Source organism: Pinus tabuliformis, chromosome 8 (assembly GCF_031772625.1).
Source record: "Pinus tabuliformis cultivar Carrire ecotype Pingquan chromosome 8, CPIR1, whole genome shotgun sequence".
Classification (NCBI taxonomy): Eukaryota; Viridiplantae; Streptophyta; class Pinopsida; order Pinales; family Pinaceae; genus Pinus; species Pinus tabuliformis.
Genome location: NC_142294.1, coordinates 11,138,062 through 11,161,524, shown reverse-complemented (window position 1 = coordinate 11,161,524; position 23,463 = coordinate 11,138,062). Strand labels below are relative to the sequence as shown.

At 39.0% G+C, this 23,463-nt stretch overlaps 1 protein-coding gene across 1 annotated transcript in view; it reads left to right on the top strand.

Moving 5' to 3' along the window:
• Positions 1-23,463, top strand: part of LOC149233914 (ARM repeat superfamily protein) — a 524,198-nt gene that overhangs the window by 317,936 nt on the left and 182,799 nt on the right. The window contains exon 26 of the mRNA XM_089371682.1: positions 11,307-11,648. Coding sequence (XP_089227808.1) covers positions 11,307-11,648 — 342 coding nt within the window. The remainder of the gene's footprint in view (positions 1-11,306; positions 11,649-23,463) is intronic.

Here is a 23,463-nt window from a genome sequence, read left to right as displayed (position 1 = left end):
TCGAGAGTTTCCCTAAGCCATGAGGGTCTCCTTTTTGAGGAGGAGGGCTCATGAGGAGGTGGATCAATGGGATCCATTGGTCCTTCAACATCGGGCATCAGCTCATCCTGTGGTTCTCCTTTCTTTCCTGTATTTGCTTCATTGTCCTTCCTTGGAATAGGAAGGTTACTAATCTTCCCAAGGGCAGCATCTTCATCAAAGGTGACATCATGACTTATCTCCACTTCTCTTTGACCAGGCACGTAGATTCTATATGCTTTAGAAGTTTCATTGTAGCCCACAAATGTTCCTTTCTTCCCAGATGCAACCAATTTGCTTCTCTTTTCTTTCGGCACATGGAAGTACACGGGGTTACCAAAAATTCTAAAATTAGAAACATCAGGTTTCTTACCGCTGAAAACTTCTTCGAGAGTTTTGGAGTCCAATGCTTGATAAGGGCATCTATTTTGAACATACACGGTAATGTTGGTAGCTTTTGCCCATAAGAACTTCTGAATGCTTTGATCATGAAGCATGACACGAGTGGCTTCTATAATGGAATGGTTCTTTCTTTTAACAACACCATTTTTCTCAGGAGTATATGCGGTAGTAGTGTCCCTCTTAATGCTAGCTTCTCTATAATAGTCATTGAACTCATTTGATTCATACTTGGTTCCATTATCAGTCCTCAATATTTTGATCTTCTTTCTTGTTTGATTTTCAACCAAGGTTTTGAAAGACGGAACCATGTGAACACTTTGTCCTTCTTCAAGAAATAAATCCAAGTTTTGCGAGAGAAGTCATCCACAAAGATAGCATAATATAAATATCCTCCCAAAGATGTCACGGGCAACATACCAGATAGATCAGAATGAACAAATTGCAAAATGTCGGTAGTCTTGTTATCACTTGAGGGGAATGGTACCCTTGTATGTTTTCCTTCGGCACATCCCTGACAAACACCTTCATATTCTACTTTAAATTTGGGCATACCTTTCACCATCTTCCTCACATTGGGTAGAGCTTTATAATGTAGATGAGCAAACGTCCGGTGCCATAATTCAGATTGAAGTGATGTGTCGCAAGACATAGCTCCCAAGGGGCTTCCTCCAACTTGATATAGGCTATCAATCCTGAATCCAAGAGTAAATGCTTCTTTGAAATTTCTTTTCCGAACACATACCTATTCATCAATGAATGCGACCTTGAATCCTTTGTCGTCCATCGCCGAGATAGATACCATGTTCTTATTTAGATCAGGTACATATAGTACTTGTAGATGAATGGTGTTACCTTGATTCAATTGAAGAGCAATATTCCCAACTCCCTTCATGGGATAGGTGGCATTATCCCCAAGAATGATTTCCAAAGCTGTATCCTTTTCTATCAGATTTGAAAGAGCTTCCTTATACCCAGTGAAGTGCCTTGAGGCACCACTATCAAGCAACCAATTTCCCAAGGTATCCGGTGGAGAGGGAGTAGAGAGGGCATATATAAAATAAAATTATTTTTGATTGTTATCTACAATATTAGATTCATCATACCTGGAGTTTCTTAATCTTTTGGGAGGTCGACCATTTCCATGTTGAGTAGCGGGAGCATTCCTTTTTCCTTTGTTGTTGAATCTGCCATTCCTTTGATTGTCGTTGCCTGTGAAATTGTTGTGGTTGTTGTTGTCATCATCCCGAGGTGTATCCCTTCTATTAGGACACTCCCTAGCATAGTGGCCAAACCTGTTACAAATGAAGCATCTTCCCTTCCTTCCATCTTTGAATCCGGTCTTCCTTGATATTGCTTCTTTGAACCTGCATTGTTCTTCTTTTTAGCATGAGCGGAGAATGTAGTAAGTTCATTCCTATTTGAAGGCATGTCTATCTCCATCAACCTTGTTTCTTCTTGAGTACATCTAGTCAACAATTTTTCAAAACTTGGAATCCTGTCATTGTTGAAGATACTAGTGTTGAACACGTCATTCACGAGGGAGACCTCCAAGGGAAATGAGAGTGAGTTCCCTATCAGCGATAACTTCTCCAATTGAAAGAAGATCATTTTGATCTTGGTAATCCTCATGAAGTAGGATTGGATATCTTCGACTCTTCTCTTCATGTCCTTCAACTTGTTTTTGAGAAAGAGGACTTGGTTTGCATTGCTAACCTTGAACATGCCAACCAACCTATCATACATCTCCTTAGATGTGTTCAAATTGGAGATGTATGCAACCAAATGCTTGTTAATAGAATCCCTGATGATCTTCTTAGCTTTGACTTCACCTTTCTTGTACTTTGTCTTAGCGGTAGCCGGTGCATTTGAAGGAGGTTCAGTGATCTTTCCCTGCACATAGTCCATAACATCCTGCTCTTCCAAAGTCAAATCAAGAGACATCTTCCATGCATGATAATCAGACTTATCATTGAGCTTGTCATCAGGTTTGAAGTAAGATGCGGAGGCCATTGAATCTTGTCCTTGTCCAACAAATCTCAGTGATTGCTCTTCTCACTCTTGCTTGGGCTTTGTCTTCACCTCAGCTCTGATACCATGTTAATTTTAGATAACAATGGTATGTTTTATGCTTTAGAGCAATTTACTTCAATTTTTCTTATTAGCACAATATCAATTTCCAGATTAGAAATCACATTAACATGATAGTATGCAGATAAAACATAAATAAAACGTTGAAGACAAGCCAAGACAAGAGGACACAATATTTGGCGGATGCCAGGGAAAAGCCCCAATGTGGGGAAACCCTTTGATCAAGTCTTCTTATTATTCTTCAAAAGTTCAGTAGAGAGAGAGAGTACAATATACAAAATTCACTTGCCCATAGAGTGTCAAATCTATCCAGTGAAACTGTAGTCAACAGGATGTTCTAACCAGAAAGTCAACACCATTCAAATCAACAGAGTTACTCCTCCAAATCAGCTCAGTGAAACCCAGTGAATTCAACCTCCAAGAACCGCTTGAATTAGCCCAAAATAGTCTAGAAAAAGTTGGTCAAACTCAGTCAACGCAGAGTCAAACCTGCAGTCAATGTTGGTCAAACAACCTAAAAAATCTCGACATTTGTGCCAACAAATGTAGCTTGCGCAAACAAAATTTCTCCCAAGAAAAACACAATCAAAAAGGTCAATTGCTGCCCAGTCAACCTTGGTCAAACTTGCTGCAATTTGGTCAATGCAGAAAATAGAAAAGTACAGTCAACACTTCACACGTGTGGAGGAGAGAAGCTGCCCAAAAATCCGTATGACCCAATCAGATGAGGAGAGAGATATGTGAGTGATGATGAGTGTCCAAATGAGGTAGATGCTCCTTCTATTTATATGCAACGTTGAGGATGAAAAGACATGACTTTTGGGCTTCTGAGCCTACATTAGTTTGTTGGCCGACCTTGACAATTTGTCCATAAAAGAAATAAATTCATAATTCCATTTGTACATGTCAGAATGAGATGATCTTTAGATCAATCCTACACCTCTCGAAAAGAGGAATCCAATAAAAATATTAGCTTCATCATATGAGCTGTCCAAGGTGGAGTTTGGCCCTAGTTGCCAATTTTAACAAAATGTCACATGTGTGAAAACTAAGAGAGAGAGAGAGAGATGCGAGCTAGAGAATTAGAGAGAGATCTTCATCCTTCTTCTTCCTCTCAGCCTTCGCTTGGGTGCCCATAACTTATTGTTTTGTGATGAGATTGAATGGTGCTCTTGTGGAGGAGGTCAATTGCCTTTATATAGATGCTTTTCCTTCATGAATAGGTGTGTCTTTTCACTAGGCCTACTTGACTAACTTGGAACCAAAAATTCAAATTTTGAAAATTTCTCTTTTAAATCCAACATGAAGAATATGTCTTACAATAAATCTTTGAAAGGCTAAATTGCTATGAATATAATTTATATAAAAATAATAATATTAATGTAAACAATAATAATCGTAATTAATGATTGGTTAGCTAGTAATTAGTTAATGAAGAGGCATGTTCTAAGGACATGACCATTCAGGGAAAGGGCATTTGCGTAGATATATAAGCGAGCGCCTCATTTGTAACATGATCATTCTCATTTATACATTTTAATATATATTCTTGTATGTTCAGTGGAGATCTTCATATTCCAAGTCTTTTGGAGTGTTTAATTTGCTATTACGAATCTTGTTCGTTACATTGGTATTAGAGCATTCCTCTAAGTATACGAACCTTGTTCATTACATTGGTATCAGCGTTGTTTTATCCATTGGCCGTTCAACTGTTGCACAAAGCTAGTCTGATCTGACCTTTGGCTATCAATTTTCGTCAACATTGTTCCCGCCACAATTCAAGCATTTCGCTACATAGTTGGAGGTTCTACATTTTGTTGGATTCGACGTCAGGGCTTTGGCCATTGAAAAAAATAAATTTAAAAAAATAAAAATATTAAAAAAGAGAAAAGAAATGTTAAAAAAATCATAAATTTATGTTAGAAAAAAAATAAAAATAGAAGAAAAGAGTATAGTATAAAAAAAGGTTGAAGAAAAAAAGAGGAGCATATATATATATATATATATATTTTTTTTTTTTTCCGAAGAAAAGAACGCGTAATTTCCATTAATTTCAGAAAATTACATGTTGTAGATGCTGAAACGCATATGCTGTAGTGTGGGTAAACCACTTACAAAAACCAATACTTCAGGGAAGTATGCAGATAAAGCCCTCAGACAGGGCATCCAGAAACAGGGTATGTAAACCCCAACAGAGTATACTCCTACCCTTACAAGCTGATAAACATAAATAAAAACGAAAGCTCCTGTGGAATGAGCAGTAATACAAAATGGCTGCCAAAGGACAGAGGGGAGAGGCACGAAATGGAGGCACCCCCATCCCCTCAACTCTCCACCAAAAATCGCAGAAGCCAGTGGAAGAAAACCACCCATAAAACCAGAGGAGCCAGAAAAGAAGCTAGCCAGCAACAGCCATAGAAAAGCAGCACGAATCGATGCAGAGACAGACTCCACACCTCAGATCCCTCAACACTCTCCATAGCTGCATTGGTAACTAGCAAAGGACCAAAAAAGTACCAGCATCAGCAAGGGAGGCCAACAGGTCCCGTAACGAGCTGAGGCGGGTCGGTTCCGGGGGCAGAGGCGGCTAGGGCAGCCACCTCGCCCCCATGAAGAAAGTCAGAAGCCCAAAACCCTTGTCCCTGCACAACAACGCAGCACAAAAACCAAAGGCCAAAGCCCCTAACTGAAACCCCAAGTCGGAGGGTCGATGGTGCGCAGAGAGCCGCCGAGGATCGAGAGGAAAACGCCGCCGCCGCGAAGCTCAAAGCACAGAAGAAAATCCCGTCCACAGCCGATGACTGGCAGCACGTAATACCAGGCGATGGCAGCCGGAAGGGCGACCAGAACCCCCACCAGCAGTAGGCCTGCCGCCGCAGGCTCAGGCAGCTACCAGAGCCGAGAAACCCTAGGATCGCCGCCGCACAGCTCCCGCTCCTCGTTCTCCCCTAAAATTGATCTTCTTATATATATATATATATATATATAAGAAAAAAATTATATTAAAAAATAAAATAAAATAAAATAAAAGTAATATAAAAAAAGAGTAGAAATTAAATTTTTTTTATTGGAAATTAAGAACAGTTAAAAAAATACAGATGTATATATATATATCTATATATATATATCATACTAATACTAATAATAAATAAATAAATTAAAAAAAATCATATAAAAATATAATTCAATTAAAAAAAAGAAAAAAAAGGAGCAAAATACAACTTACCTAGCCCGCATCTAACTCGTTGCTTCCACCTCAGCCGTCGACTATTGACCGAGCAAGAGCGAACCACAACCACAACGTCTGCAACCGCTGTTGGACTTGCTGCTCCGCTGCATCCACGTAAGCGGTCAATCGACCTGTAGCAGACATCACCTTGGTTGCATCCACCAAACCCTGTTCCACGACCACTGACACCAGACACCTTGCCCCTACTGCCGCTCTGTCCCCATTCGTTGCTCTGTGGGTTTGAACTGAAGCAACCCCTATCACTACAATGCCCTCGCCGCACACAACCACGATAGGTGCAACGATCTTCTCCTCCACTACGACTCGAGCACACTCCATCAATCGTTGTCTGACCTCCCCACATCATCGCTAGTGCTTCTGTGGCCTTCTGACTCCAACGACCGTACACAATTTGTAGTCCGCACAACGAATTTTCCATTCATGTTCGTACCTGTAAGCTCCAATCTCGAATTACTAGACATAAGATTGGTTCGAAAGGGTAACATTAACCAACAGTTGTGAGTCGTGACTTGATTAAGAAGATTTAAGTTGTCTTTTAAAAGTGGAATAAATTAATTCATTTTGATGAAAGGTGTTCAAAGTCTTTTATATAAATAGAAGGGAAAAAGTATAAGTGTAAATATATTTACGATTTTTCGTATAAGTGAAAGAAGAGTTTTTATATTAGAAAAAAAAAGGAGGAATATGAAGGTGTGTTGATTTTTTTTTTTTTTTTGGTAAGCAAATGTATCTACATTATATTAATAGGCAAAAAATTTACATACTTTACATCCAAGAGTGCATTCTCTACCTTAGTGTGATGAAACTAGAAGACAGAAACTAAAGGGCTCTTCCCCAAGAAGGAGAAACTAGAGCTCGAAGATCTTATAGTTTTAAAAAATAAACTGACATTTAACCAAAACCATGCTCCTAAGATCTAGCATTACATAACTATTTTGCGAGAAAGCAAAACTGGTGCGCAACGACCCATAAGGCCCTGTGACACAGTTCTGCCATCGACACAAAAAATAATATTGAAGAGGCTTGCTGGAAGGCCAGACTGGACTGAGAGAACCAACTTGAAAGTCGCCATATGACTAAGGAGCTAGATTCTGCCACATTAGAAGTGCATAGGGATCGGGTGGATCACCGGCTTTTAGGGTGACGAGGTCCCAAGTTACAAGATCACCGAGCATAGATGTTTGTGAGATAGTGTCGAGGCCTGAGGGAAGTTAATGGTGACTTCCAAGTGGCTTTATAAGATCAAACATGCTGTGGATGGCAACGTGATGAGAAGGGGCAAGCATGTCTGCTTCAGGGATAAGATTGGAGTGGTGAGAAACACCTTCCTCGGTAAGAGGGAGTGTTGAGAAAAAGGGTACCAGGGAGGTGTTTCCTAGTGCTTTTTGCCTTTAGCCTAGGAAAACACACGTGACACCTTTTTAGTGGGTGACTTTATGAGTTATTAAATTCATGTGAATTTTAGTCACTTTATAAGGGACAAAAAGTACATAGTACTTTATATTATTAAAGTTACTTTATGTTTTTAAAGTGACTTTTTATGGAAAAAGGTACAAGGTACAACAACTTAATAAAGTGACTAGGGAGGTTCATTAATGAAGGGGGAGACATGAAAAGGGGGTCAATGGGTGATCATATCTCCACCCTTGATCAAGGAGAGTTGAGATCTAATCTTAGCCATTGATCATAGTGTTAGAGATTCTCATGATTAAGGAGACTAAAAAGGGAGAAAAGGCTAAGGAGAAAATTCTCATTGTTCAAGTGTAGAGTTAGAGAAGAGGAGGCTGAGATAGCTTCTGCTGAGGAGGAGAAGCAGAGCTGAAGAGGTTGAGACAACCATTTTCTAAAGAGAGAAACTATAGCAATAAGACCACCAAACTGACACGAGTTTCCATGCTAAGAGAGAAGCACGCAACTTGAGATTAAGGTTGAGTTTCCACACCAACTTACTCCAAGTTGTACTTTGGATCTATCTTTAATGTTTTGGTCTTCAAAAATTCCTTCTATCTCAACTGTTTGTCACTTCATCACACAATATTCAGATTTGCACTCTAAACTCTGACTACAACCACCTAACCTGTACTTGACTTTTTTCTTCAGATGTTCTCAGCTCATCCTGGCCTATACCTTGCAGGTCATAGGTCTGCAAGTGTCAATGGAATCCTTGTCTTTGTCACTAACACTGTCACTTAGCTTGTTGCACCTTGGTCTCTACATTTTGGACTAGTGTTGTTATAAGCCTCTTGCATAGTCAAGATCCTTCAAATAGGATGACTTCTCACTGCTCTATCTATTAATCGAGTTCTTCAAAGGTATTTTTTGTCCTGATGGCTCACGAGAAAAGCTGGCACTATTATACAATATCAATTAACACTGGTTTGTCAGGATAGCATTAAATGTCCACAGGAGCAAAACACTGGTTACTGTTGGAATTTCTAAGTTTAAACCATTAGAGATTCTTCCTGTACTATTTGATTTATTTCTTCCTACTTGTTCAATTCTTAACAAGATATTTACCATGTAAATACTGAAAATAAATACAAGTACAATATCAACACATATAGATCATCAACTGAAAGTAAACAAGCACACAAGTGACACCGTTGTTTTTGGACTAATGACCCTGGAAAAGCCCAATGAGGGAAAACCGGTGCAAGTATTCAGAGGGTTTTATTATTATGCAGTTTCAGAATACAACCTGGGTGCTAGAATTGGCTCACCCAATAAAGAATGCCCTCAGCAATAGTACCTCTTAGTCGGAGACAGATATTCCGGCTAAAACACCAGATGAACGATCCCACTGCAACAATGCAGCTTCTACTACTTTGCGTCACTCTGATAGGGACTGCGTCACCCTATTCGGCTCTTCAGCTCTCAGTCTGTCCCACGAAATGCTCCCAGTGCTGCCTCTAGGCCTTGCGTCAGCCTCTCTGCCCCAGGGTCAACCTCTCTGGGCTCTGCGTCAGCTTCTGGAGCCTCTGCGTCAACCCCTGGACCCTCTGCGTCTCACACGCTAGCTCTCTCTGGCTCTGCGCAACTCTTGGATGCCTTTGCATGGCCTCTAGCTGGCTTTGCGTCCCTCTCCCGGCTCTGCGTTGATCCTCCTGGTACTAACTCTGCTTCTCTGCTAGGTATTCACTGCCCCTCAGCTGCAACTTTGATCACTCACTCAATTTCCTCAGCAAACCCTGCCCCAAAAAATCGAGTTCTTGATCTCTCGATGTGTTTTCCAACTGACCCTCAAGCCTCCTCTTATACTTCTCGTTGGTCCATCAACAACCGAGATTAAATCTCTAATCAATGGCTTATATTAGATTTGGTTTCATCCATGACTTTTGGACCATTCCAACCCAGTTTTATATTAATAACTATTAATATTTTTCCATTAAAAATATTAATCATTTTAATATCTTCCAAACCGGTTAGATTCTGCCCAAACCATTTCTGGGTCTTGGAGATCTCATGTGATTTAGCATATCCACCAATTTTCGTGGCTAAAGCACATCCAATGCTACGCCAAATCAACAGTTATTACAACTTTCGTTTTCCCACCTTCATCGACTGCTGATCAGGTGGTGTCTTGCAAGTTCAATCAACATGTTCGTTTGAAGAAGTTGTTAGCTACGATTCCACTTCCCGTGAATGTCACCACTGAAAACTCGAGATCACTCTCCACCTGTCACTTGCACTCCTTCAATTTAGTCTTCTACAAGTTCTGTTTCCCGTTGTAGAGAGTCGAGATATACAAAAGGTATCACTTAATCCTGGATCTAAACAAGCTTCTTGATCTTCCCTTGATTGCAGACTAATTCCAAAACCACAGAGTTATTTGATTCTTGACCATAAACTGCCACCAAAATCACAGGGTTAATTATTCTTTGACCGCAAACTCACATCAAATCACAGGGTTAATTATTCCTTGAACCCAGACTTGTTTGCATGACTTAATCTCTTTCGTAGACCTGTTCAATTCATTGCAGACCCATTTACCACTTCTGTAGACTTATTCAGCTCATCGCAGCTATCTCCTTTCAATCTCAGTGAGTTGATTCTCATCTAATCTGTGAATTAATTGTGCTATTTATACTAACCGAGAGGGCTCGTTGGTGACGACCTGTGCATTTAGTTGGATCTGACTTGTATATTAATTTATTTTTTTAATACAAGACTGTGTAAAGGCCGAAATGTGTACTGAGACTAGATTCACACATCCATCTTTAAAACTTGACGTTTCTTCAACTGTGAAGAACTATGAGGCATGCCACCTACTGTTGGAAAGGTCTCGACGAACTCTACGAGATGCTGTAATCCATCCTCGTGTTTGCCTTGATTCAATTCACTAAAATCTTGTTTACTTCAGGGGCTGCTTCTGGCTTTCATTTGAACATTGAGGGCTTCAAGTCCTTTTGCACCACCTCAGCTGGACTAATGGGCTTCTCTTTCTTTGACATCAATTACAAACCTTTGACTATCAATGATGAACCTATCAGCATATCAGCCATGCTTGACCAGTGCTTTGACATCAGTGACAACACCTCAACAAATATATCATGGTAAAATCATCTGAAAGAGCTCAGGTATGTATCTGATGGAAAGAAGTGGAAGAACAGGTGTGAATTTGAGAAAATGAGCAAGAATCTCATCAAAACAGCATCACGACACCCAAAGGAGTGTGTCTCTAGAGGTAGTTTACCTTGAAAGGGCAACATGAGGCATCTTCAATTCATCATCTTAGTAATTGATCATATTGAAGACTTGAGGTGGGGATAGGTATTCCTCCTGGAAAATGGCCTTGTTCCTGGAAAAACGCTGATTTGGATATCCAATAAAGGAATAGCCTCATATATCAATGCCATTTTTGGATTTTTCATAATGTATGTATGGGAATTAATATGTACAATAGACATGAGTACCATTAAATTGTCTTTTATTTTTATCATTCTATTTTTCTTGATCATTTACTGAAAGATAATTTCTTCTTTTAAAAAATCTATATTTCAAAATAGTTGTACATTTTTAATTTTTTAAATATTGTGTTTCAAAAATTTGGGGAACGGTCACATTTCTGCAGCTTACCTGTCTGGAAACTTGTAGCTGTTCCCCCATTTTGTGCAACATAGTGTATAGTAATAATTATTGTGCAAATTGACATTTACAATTCCTAAAGAGTTGTTTGAAATGAATGTATTTTTCGTTTAAGTTTAATAGACACGACAGTTGAAACTTAGAAGAAAAGGCAGGAATTTTTCTGAGCATTGGTTGATATATAAGAGTCTAAGACTGATTAATATGCATTCACAGCTAGGAGTGGAAGTGCACAAATTAACCTAAAATATTCAAAGCATTGGCTTATATTTATAACGTGAATTAGTGTGTTACTTATTGATATGTGTACATGTGCTGCTGCGTACATCTTTGTGAAGCACACTGCTATTTTTTTCCTTTTCTATACATATTTCTAGAATCTCAAGTTCTTGCATTTTGTACAGCATTTTATTTTCTCACTTCCTGAAAATCCATTTAATTCTAATATCCATTTTTATTGCAGGGTTGGTGTTGCAAGGTTTATTAGTTTTCTTGTTCAAAATGTAGGTTCAGATATAAAGCCATATATAAATTCCCTAGTCAAAGTTTTGTTTCCAGCTGTTGAGAGAGAGAAAAGTTCAGCATCAAAGAAAGCATTTGCAGCAGCTTGTGGAGGTTTGCTGAAATATGCCGGGTCTGCTCAGGCACAGAAGATGATTGAGGATTCTATTGCATTGTACACTTCGGTTGGTGACAAGGAAACTCAGGTGGCAAGTGCTATACTACTTAAGACGTTTTCCCAACAGGCTGCTGATATTGTGAAAGGATATCACACAATAGTTCTTCCTGTAGTTTTTATGGCCAGGTTTTCTCATCACTCCCATTTTCCCTTGATGAAAATGCATGCTGCTTAATCATACACTTTTCAACTTTAATTTGTACCCACATTTCCTTTGGATTCAATGCCATCTCAAGAGAAATATTGATTGACATATTACTAGCTTTTAAATACATGGATTTGTATTATATTCTGTGTCGAGTGCCAGGCAGGAACTTTAATCATCCATTTCTTGCATGCTTGTCTCTGCTTTAGTCTTCCTCATGCAATTATTCTTATAATGAGCATCATGTCTTAGAGTAAAATTTGCAGGATCAAGAATGGAAAATCTGCGAGGAAACAAAGAAGTCCGCCTTCAAGAATCAAGACTGAAGTAGTACATTGATGACATGTAAATCTATATACAAGTAATGTGTTGGTTCTCCCCAATTTAAGCACAAGGCCAAAATAGAAAGTGGTAGATATGACAGTTAATGTGAATTGCATTCAATTACAGATGGTTTGGTCACACAATATTTACATGGTAAAGCATTGCTGATCTTTAAACAAAGTTATATGGTTCACTTGCAAACCTCCCAGTAGAGCTCTTACGATAAGGGTTGGCTCCATACTTTAATGACTACCTATTGGATAGGTATGTAGCTCAACATGATATTGATCTCACGATATAACCATGGTAACAAGATGAGTATCTTAGTGCTTTAGTGTACACCTAAGGCGCAATGCTTAGAGTAGGGGCTGTCACTTTGATCCCTACTCACTCTGTTTAGAGTCTAGACTCTCTCCTAGCTAAGTCAAGGGGGGTAGTCCTTAAGGATGAATGATGGAGGGGGGTAGTCCCTAAGGATGAATGATGGAGGAAAACTTGTTGAAACAAGTAGTCTAGGAGATCTAAGGGCAAGGCAATTGCTGTTAATGCAACTTGATTATGATTAGAGCAAGTGTGAATATTTATGAGCAATGTGCTTTAAGATGGATTCAATTAGGATCAATGAGGCAGATACAAGATAAATATGATAGACTAGTGCCTTAACCATGCTCAATGAGAATTAAGAAACTTGCAAATGGATGTCTCAAGTCACAATACTAACAATGCTGCAAGAAGAGAAAAATTCAGATAGATGAAATGCAAAACTAAACTAGGTGTGATGCAATATCTTGGTTGATTTAGTTATATGCCTATTCTAGGTGAAGCCTCCTCCTCAATTGTCTTGAAGCAAGTCACACAAGGTTGTAGAAAGAAGTCTAGGGGAAGGAGACTAAGGCCTCATTAACTATACCTTCCCTATGTTACCGGATCCGTGGGGCTAGGTAGTTGGATCCGCGGATCGGATCCAGATCCACTGATCCATTGGGATCCGCACTGTGCGCTTTAAGAGTCACTTTCAAAAATAATGAACCTTTTGTAGTAAATCCAAACCTACAAAATCATGTGTTCTATGGTGGTGGCTTGATCGATTCTGCAAATGAAGGTGCGTTGGTTGGACCAGTTGGGTAACAAAAGTCTGTCCGAACATATGTGTGTCAAACGATTATTCAAATGGGCATTTTAACATATTATTTAACATTGATAAATGTCTGTTGGAACATATGTCCGTCACGCAATTGTTAGCCTTCAGGTCCCACGTAAATTTATTTTGCCCACAAAACACTTACGTGGATTTTAAATTCCCAACTCCCAAGTGTTTGGTCTCTGATACTTTATCTTTTTAAATTTCTAATCCAATTCACTTTATAAATGAATCTATATAGTTTTGTTCTTTAATTTATTTTATGATAATTAAATATTTCAAATTCCCAGCTCCCGAGCGTTTGGTCTCCGATACTTTATATTATTAAATTTCTAATTCAATTCACTTTACAAACCAATCTTAATAGTTTTGTTCTTTAATTTAATTTATAATAATTAATTTTTTTCAATAGGTAATTTATAATAATAATAATTTTTATAATAGTTATATTATGTTTTACGTTAATTATAAACTATTTAATTTGTATGAATACTTATTATTTAATACATAAATAATATATTAATTCTAAGCTTATTAATGGAATATATTAATTATTTTAAATAAGTATTACATTTTACAAATATATATAAACTATATATTATAAAATTTATAATTCTTATTTTTAAAATTATAAAAAAATATTTATATTATTTGTACTCGCCGTTTTTCTTCGCGTATCCAGATCCTGACTTTTCAAAATATTGGCGGATCTGAATCCGAATCCATATCCGTATCTGTATCCGAATCCTGGTAACTTAGTACCTGGCACTATACTTGTTCCCACTGCTGCCTACTTCTATCAACGTGCCACTATACTGCTGTACCCTATTTCTGCTGTCACTCTCGCTATGCAATCTTTGTTTTGCTGCCCACTGCTCTACTACCACTTGTCCATTCATCTGCTACTGCTTTTGCCACTGTCCACTGCTTCTGTCACTGTTACCTCTCCTACTGCTGCCACCACACACACTGTAACTGTTTCCATTGCTTTCACCGCTTCCACTGCTATACTTATTACACTGCTGCCACTTACTACTGTACCTCAATCTGCTGCTACATCTGCTTCTTCCACTGTTGCACTTCAACCACTGCCATATATCTCACTGCCATATCATCACAATTCACCATGTCATACTGCATACATTATTAGGTCAATGTCACATAATTTTGTCATGCATGCACAGGCACATATCACTGTCACTTCTCATGTTTACTGAGGTATTTTACTATCACTGTTTTCTGTCTTGTGGACCACAGTCCAACATATTGTCAAACCACTGTCAAGAGGTCACTGTGCAAAGAAAGATATAAATACAAGTGATGTGTGAGGTCATTTGTCATCATCCAAGTGCATTCCATTGATAGAGAATACATCTCTGAGGCAACTGAGTTAGAGAAGGAGGCTAAACGAGTTTGTTTGGGACTGTTTGTATGTGTTTTTTGTGTCTCTTACAGGGCCGAGTAGCTACAAGAGGTTGCTGCATTTGTTGAGGGTGGATTGGATGGTGTCTTGGGGCAGATTTTGGGTGGTTTCTCTTCCTATCAGCAGGACACATCCTTGGGAGGCTGCTACAGGTAGGCCGCAGGCCTAGATCACCTTGGACAGGGGGCCGAGAGGCTGGTAGGAGGCCGCAGGCCTTGGTTCTCTTGCACAGGGAGGTTGTGGCACATGTTTGAGGGTTGGTATTAAGCCTAGGACAACAACGAGTTGGAGCAAAAGTGTTTGAAGGGAGGTCGCAGTGTTTGAGGAGGTTTGGTAGGCAAGAAAAGGGTGTTGTAGTAGCTTGCCAACAACCCTAACCAGAGATCATACTTGCATCAAGAAGACACCAGCCCTTGAGAATGTAGGTATGTGATGTGTTGATGTATTTGTGTTGAATTGGATGCTAGTGGATGAGAGGTCCTAGTCTGGACATTTGTATTGGATGCTCATGGTTTGTTGGAGGGCAGCGTGAGAGTGGACCAAGAGTAGCCGAGAGTAGCACCTTGATGGACTAAGGTGGCTGCTAGGAGTGGCAAATTGAAGGAGCTCAAGGTTTGGCCAACCAAGAGCAGTTTTTTATAGCCCATGTTCATTGTTGGAGAAGCGACACATTAGATGATGATAGGTGGCAACCCTCTTGCCCTATGTTAGTCTGCATTGGAGCAATGCAGGAGGAAGAAAAGTCCCAAAAGAGTTGAGGTGTAGTAGTGGGCAGAAGTCTCAAGTGTTGTGGCCTTGAAGGACGAAGGAGCAGCTAGTAAGCGTGAAGACCCTATGTGTTGGTTATAGGTGGACTTATGATCAGTTAGAGGGCAGATTGTAGAGACTGAGTTTAATGGCCTAAAGGAGTTGGTGCATTGATAGAGGCAGGTGCTGCAGAATGGAAGCGAAGGACCCATTGTGTACAAGATACGACAAAGAAGCTGTGATTTCATGCTACATCAACTAGACCGTTAGTGTATCTTGTATCTTGTATTCTTGTACTAATGGATGTATGAGGGCCATTATCCCTTATATGGGAGCCCTAGACTGTTGTATTATCAATTTGATTAATATAACAAAGTTGGGTTGTTGTGTAATTTTGTAAAAATTTGTGTATATTTTGTGCACTAGTAGATTTATTGTTGTATATTATTCCGCTTTGCAAAGTAGACTTGTTGTGATACTTAGATTGGTAGCGTCAGTGATTTAAGATTCCATCCTAGACTCTAATATCGTGGAAAAACAACAAAAAACTTATTGTAAATCATCATGCCAAGTCTTTGACATCATACTTCCCTTGACAAGGAAGTCTTCATCATCTCTCTGTTACACTTCTATTCTCAAGAAGTGGATGATCTTGGTTTCAAGAGTCAACTCCCTCTGACACTGAGTGCTAAGATGATTTTGATCCTATCAGAAATAAATTGTTAGCATATAAAACCAAATATCAAAGACATACCTTCAACTATGAGGATATGTCGGGAACTACATCAGGCGTCCATCAATCCAAGAATGCAAGGTTCAAGGACTAACTTCATTCCCATTGGGACTTTCTTCCATCTGTGATCATGAATCTTATCTCATGTACCTCAAAGCCTCAAAATGGCCTCAAGTATGCTACTTTCTTAAATATCACAGAGGAAGTCATCTTCACATACATCTCATAATAGTACATCCAGCAACAAGAGCTACAATCCTCTCTTTCTGAGTACATATTCCTTATTACTGATGAATTTAATATCACAGAAGCATTTGATATTATTGTATCTTGTCATCTAGAATGGTCCTTACATGATGGGCATATAGCTCTTATCAAATTATTGCATTCAACTTGGCAATCTACTCCCTCTGAATAGGAAGCTTTTTCGAATATAGATATCAACCTAGGATCCTTCCTTCAAGGTTTGAGTTCTTGTCTACTTCATGTGTCACTCAGTCATGGGATGACTCTATATCTTCCTCAATCTTGATACAAAGGACACGATCCTCACAATCGTCCAATGTGCCTCTAACCCCAGTACAAGAGCAAGAGCAATAATAGCAAAGTAAATAAACATAATGTATGTGTACTTGGTGATGAGGCAAGACTGTCTTTCTTTTCTTAATGAAAGAGTGGCTCCCTCATTTTTCTCCACCAGCTCCCTCTTGGAGCTAATCCTTTCTGCACTATTATACATCTTGATATTCCTCGAGATGGATCACATCCTCATCTCTAGAAGTTAGTGAAACAAATAAAATACTGATGCAGAAAGAATAAAAAAGAATAAATTTGATAAGAACAGTGACACAAATAAATGACATAAGTATTCAAAGTACTTATCTTTAATATGATTGTAGTAGGCTCTCAACTCCCTCTGAGTGCTACTGCTAACTCTTCCTGCAATGCTCCGCATCATGTTTTTTTAAGAAGGATCAACTTTCCTTAACCAAGAAGTTAGTAAAAAAGGTATTCAAATATTCGTGCAAGAGGAATAAAGAATAGTCTTGTTGTTGCCTAAAATGTACACCTCAATGTGGACAAAATTCCAATCCCACCAAGTGTAATTTTAGAGGCGCAACCCTGAGAGTAGGGCTGTCACCTATTCCCTACTCACTCCATTTAAGTTCTCTCCTAGGCAAGCTAAGGGGGGTAGACCCTAAAGGATGGATAGTGAAGGAAAACTTGTTGAATAACCAAGTCTAGGAGATCTAAGGGCAAGGCAAACACGAGATGTAAAGATGATAGACCAGTGCCTAATAACAATGCCCAATGTAAATCAAGATACTTGCAAATAGATAGATATCTCAAGTTACAATAATAACAATTTTGGAAGAGAGAATGTTAGTACAAGACGATACAATATTGAAAATATGAGCAGAACAATATAATTTGCAAAATGAAAGAAACTTGTACTTTATTCATAAGAGATGCTGAAATAAAATATGATGATATCACAAGGAAAACGAGCAAGGAAATTAAGTGACATGTATTAGAGCTGTGATTTGCAAGAAAAGATTAAATGCTGATAGTTAACACTATCCCCAATGAGAGGAAGTTAGAATGAATGCAAGACTAAGCTAGGTGAGATGCAAGATCTTGGATGATTTTAACTAAGATGCCTAATCTAGATGAAAGCCTTCTCGTCAATTGTTTTGAAACAAGTCATAAACAATGTTGTAGAAAGAATGAATGGGGAAGGAGGCTAAGGCCTTGTTACCTGTCAATCTAGTAGGGGTTCCAAAGGGGCAACTACTAGCCCAAATGTAAACAATGGGACAAGGACCCATTGTCACCTCAGCCAATGTCCCTTGCTCTTTATGGACTTTCACCGATGGGAGGAGTCTCGGTATGGAGGAAATCACTTGAATGATAGGATCAATCGCAAGGTATAACGTGATTTCCAAGGCCCATTCAAAGGAGAAGCTCAATTAATGGTTCAAATGCTTAAATAAAATCTGAAAGGCTTCCCAAGAAAGACCTATGAAGGATGACGTGGGGGTTTGGAATATTCACTAATGATGAATGCCTAAGCTTATACCAATGCAGATTGGGTAGGAAGTGTTGATGATCGTAAGAGCACTAGTGGAGCAACCTTCTATCTAGGGGGTTGTCTTGTTTCGTGGTTGAGCAAGAAGCAATCTTCAATGTCATTATCCACAGTGGAAGCAAAATACATAACAGCAACAACTTGTTGTACCCAAGTTCTCTGGATGAAACAAACCTTGCACGATCTTCAAGTGAACTTTGATGGGCCCATTCGAATCTTCTATGATAACACCAACGCCATCAGTATCTCCAAGAATCCTGTGATGCATTCAAAAATGAAACACATTTCGATCAAGTACCATTTTGTTAGAGAATAGGTTGCCGAGAAAAACATCAAGGTTGAATACATTGGGACGAAAGAACAAATCGCTGACATCTTTACCAAACCTTTACCACATGAGGCATTTGAGTATCTTCGCCAAAAGCTTGGGATTCTCCCAAGTTCCCATTAGACTATTCTTTTCTCTAGTCAAGTAGATAGGGGGAGTTGAGGTAGATTATAGGTCCGTAGGAGAGGCAGGTTGTTAGGGGGAGTTACCCTTTGCCATTGATGTCAAAGGGGGAGAGAAAGCGTTAGGAAAGTTAAAAACATGGTGTCAGGGGGAGTTATGATTGTAGGGGGCGTACTTGTGTTGTCGTCAATGCTAAAGGTGGAGATTGTTGATAGGTGATCGATGTCAACCCAAGAAACACTAGGAGCTACCTTGATCTTCCATGGCAAATTTGACATGGCAATTCATGGAATCTTGTGGCAAGATCCTCCTAGATAGATTCTCCTCGACGAGATGTTTCCGTTGATATATGGTACGCCTCGTGGTTTCTCCTGGTTTGAGAGAAAATTAATGTTGAGGTTGAAGATCTAGTTTTGTGGGCTAAAACCCCAAGGGGTAGAGACATGACGCTTTATTCACCAATGGTTGTCAATATATGACTGTGATTCTCACCGTAATCTCACCACATATAAGTTGAACCACTTCAAGATCCAAAGGTAGTAAGTCAATCATTGACTTCACACTCAAGTGGGACCATATGCACCAAGCCAATCATTGATTTCAAATATTAAATAAGGCTCTTAAGGGTTATTTAATTACTAAAATGTGCTTACTGATTTTTGACATAACATAATTTTAGGAAGGGTATTAATTTATGATCTTAAAATAACAAAACATAATAAGAACCTTATTAATTCCCTCATGGCCATCGACTCTCTTTACTTAGTATGTTAGGTATTTATTATTTAAATTTTTAATTGATTCAAGGCCTTAAGAAACTTACAATGGTCACCATTAAGAAAGCCCTTCCATAGTAGTACTTATCTCCTTCCTAAGTTGACTTGAACGGATATTCTAAAAGGACTAGCTCTGAAATCTTTTGGCTTCCCTAGAACTAATAACACAGATATCCAAAAGAGGGCTTCGAATTATGTTTTAAGATTATCTCTATGGCTCTTTCACTATAGGTCTTTGGAGCGATGTCTCAAGGCAAGTATTAGGTCTTTGCTGGGCATATTTTCGCATTGCTTGAAGCAGATCATCCTTGTTTTAGGGAAGCGAAGGATTGGGCATAACACTAGTCAAGTTAGGGCTTAGTGTTAGGTATATTGAGGACTGTTTTTTTGCACAAATATATCATTGCAATGGGCAGCACAAAGGGAAAGAAATTAATGACCCTCTAGGGCATCCATACCCAATGTTTTAAGATTCGGCTGGCTCGGAACCGATTCGGCCGAGTTGATCCGAGTCAAGGCCTCACTGGGTTGACTTCGCCAGTGAACCGGTTCAACCGGCCGGGTTATTACCAAGCCAACCGAGTTGTCTAACAACTCGGCCGGCTCGGTAATAACCCGGCTGGCTCGGCCGAGTCCGAGCCTACTCGGCCGGGTTGGATGACAGCGGCCCGTGAATTAAAAAACAACGATTTTTTTTAATTTTTTTGCTTTTGGGGGACTCCAAGGTTTTCATGATGATACTTTAATGGTTTTTTGTCCCTAAATAAGTTTATCTTGCTTGATCTTGAGAGGTTTGTTTAGGTGGTATCACATATGTAGTAGAGATTCCTTAAGGGATAGCTTCATTCTTCTTCAAAACCTTCCAATAGGTTCTTTTCCCCTTTCTTAAAGCAAACCTAACTTTGTGGCCCCAACCTTGGCCCTCCAAAGATGAGCATCGAGCCTTGAGTTGATTCCACGTGATGCTACACCCCTTGATGAGCCTCCAAATGCTAAAACACTAAACTTAAAAGCTTGGACGTTGGACTATTTGATGATATGCCCAAATGGATTGAAGATGCCCCCCAGCTGGCCTTGACCCTATTTTGGTGTATGGTGCCTTATTCCAAAGCACAGATGGGGATGGTTATCATTGAGATGACTTAGGAGGGCTAGCACATCCCTCTTTGATGCCAATGCTTACCATTAGGGGTGCCATGTCACTCACATGCTTGAAAAGGGTGACATAGGGTCTCTCCTAGATGACATCATGGTGGAGGATGCACCTTTTGAAGATGTACACATGCACTTTGGGACTTTCTTGGAGTGAGGAACACTCTTGGACCCTTGTATTAGTTCCTTGATGACTTACAATCTATTTTGGAGGATAACGCCATTTCTAGCTTCCTTGGTTATGTGTTTTTGTTTTGATCTCTATATCAGCATCATGTATGTATTGGACAGTGCACTGGGTGCCATTTTGATATAATGGAGATATTCATGAGCCTACTTTGATCATATGTTGTCTTCTATCTATATTCTAATGTTGTGTGTTTGGAGACATGAATGAAAATTTTTAAAATTATATTTTTTTATTACAAAATAAATATTTAATGTATTTTTTACAACGACCGAGTCATTGAAATCGAGCCGACCGAGTCGATACCGAGTCGGAGTCGAAGTCGGAGTCGACCCTCGGCTGAGTCAGAGTGGGAGTCGTAGTTTTAAAACATTGCTCATACCTAAGGCATACAACAGGTCAACATGTGCATCAGATCTCTTAATTAGCACATAACTCATCTACAGTGCTGCAGTCAAGGTCCCTTGTTCCAAATCTTGGAAAAGGAGCGAATTATCTAGGGAAAATTCACATTATTGTTTGGAAGTTAGCACATGCTAAAGCGTCCACAATCAAATTACATGAGGTATGTTCGATTCATCTTCAACTCTGAGGTAAGCCATTTTGATATTGCTGTAGACTTAAGTTTTTGTGCAGTCCAATTGTTTGGTTCTATTCCTTTTGTTGCAGGTGTTTTGAGTAATTGTTTTACTGACTACAAGAACAACAATTAGTTAGTCATCTAGGGCAGCAAAAGGTCCAGAATTCTTAAGGCAGTTCTTGATTAGATTTAACCTTTAAGTCTATTGCATTGTCATTCAAAATCATATGACTTTTGCACTAATGTATGTCTATAGAATCTATTTGACAACTTTGTTTTGCAGGTAAAGGCAAGAACTCTTGGTTTGGGTTTATTTATTGTTTCCTTTTGGGAATTGGGTTTGTTGGATATATTCTCTCACGGGTACAGTACGTCTACAACTTCTCTTGGCTCAACACCAGAATTGCAGATCTTTAAGGGAAGAACTCTGAAGCAGTAAAAGCAGAATATCAAGGTTCAATGAATGCCCCAGCTATTAAGTAAGCAACATCAAGAATAAGCAAGCAGTATAGTCCACCCTCTACAACAAGTTTCATCATCAGCATCAAGGATAGTTTGAACAGTAGTTGTCAAGTCTTGTAAGCATTGTAAAGAGTTTGTTCTAGAGTCCTTTTTGTCAATTGAAGTCAAACTGTGTACATCATTGTAATTGTAAAAAGTTTGTGTCATTGCCTAGAGTTGAAGAAGGCAAATTTGTTTTGGGAAAAGGGCTTTGGTTTGTTGTTGGGACAAGGGTTCTTAGTTTGTCGGGACAAGGGTTTAGGTCCTAGTGTGTCAGTTAGTCAAAGAAAATCATTGTAATATCATTGTAACGTGGATCATTGTCCCTGGTACAAGAGTCCACACTTTTGTATTTAATTTTTGTCTTTATAGGGTGGTAGGGTGGTGCTAGGTTGGTGAATGAAGTCACCTTTAGGTTGGGGCCTGTAAACACTTCAGGGTGGTAGGGTGGTGGTTAGGGTGAGTTGTGGCTCACTTGGGTGTTGGGCATCCTTTCAGCTGACTCTTGATAAAACTAGGGCATTGGGCGTCCTTCTAGTGGGAGCTGGAGAAGAATATTTTTCTAGAGTTCTAGGAAGTTGTAACTTTCTTTTCAGTTGGGGCTGAAGATTAAAGAAATTATTAGAAAAGCATTCGGTGGTTTTTGACCCGGAGGGGGTTTTCCACCTAAAAATCTTGTGCCTACTATCTCTATTTTGCATTGTTGTTTACTGCTCTTATTGAACAATAATAATAATAACTGAAGATTGACTAATGCTCTGAAAAAGATTAATAAATTGCTAATTGCTAAGAAATACTAATTCACCCCCTCTTTAAGTATTTCTAACAATTGGGATCAAAGCTTGGTTCCTTCCGTAGCAGTTTAACCACTAGAAGGAGATCATGGAGTACACCAAGAATAGAGTTCCTCTATTTAATGGAGATCACTGTGCAATTTGGAGCAGAAGGATGCAAGTTCATTTACTTGCGCAAGGATATAAAGTTTGGGAAATTGTTGAGCAGGGCTACACAACAACAAAAGATGAGCAAGGTAAGAAAAATATCGTAGATGATGCTAAAGCAAAGGATCTTATTATAAGTGGACTTACTCAATCTGTCTATGTTAAGGTATTGGGTTGTAAAACAACTAAGGAGGTATGGGACAAGCTTCAGAATATATATGCAGGAGACTCGAAGGTTAGGGAAGCAAAACTTCAAATTCACAGAGCTCAATTTGAACAACTAAGGAAATAAGATGAGAACGTCGCAACTTACTTTCAACATGTAGATGAAATAACAAATGCCTTGGAAGGATTAGGAGAAGTAGTTGATAAGAAGGTCATTGTTTCGAAAGTCCACAAAACTCTTCCATCAAGATTTAATCCTAAGGTTTCGGTATTAGAAGATAGATCAAATTTAGGCAACTTGAGTATGGACGACCTACATGGGATACTTACAACTTATGAAATGAGGATTGAAGAAGAAGATGGCTCATCTAATATAGAAACTGCATTCACAACATCGAAGAAAACCAGGAAGCGCAAACAGGTATTCAAACCTAGATCTAGTTGTTGCAAAGAGGAAGAAGAAGAAGTAGGACTTTGAGATGAAGAATTTGCGTACATTAGAAGGAAGATGAAAAGAGGAACATGTAAGTATAAAGACAAACTTCCATTAATATGTTTTGACTGTGGTGAGATAGGTCATTTGCTA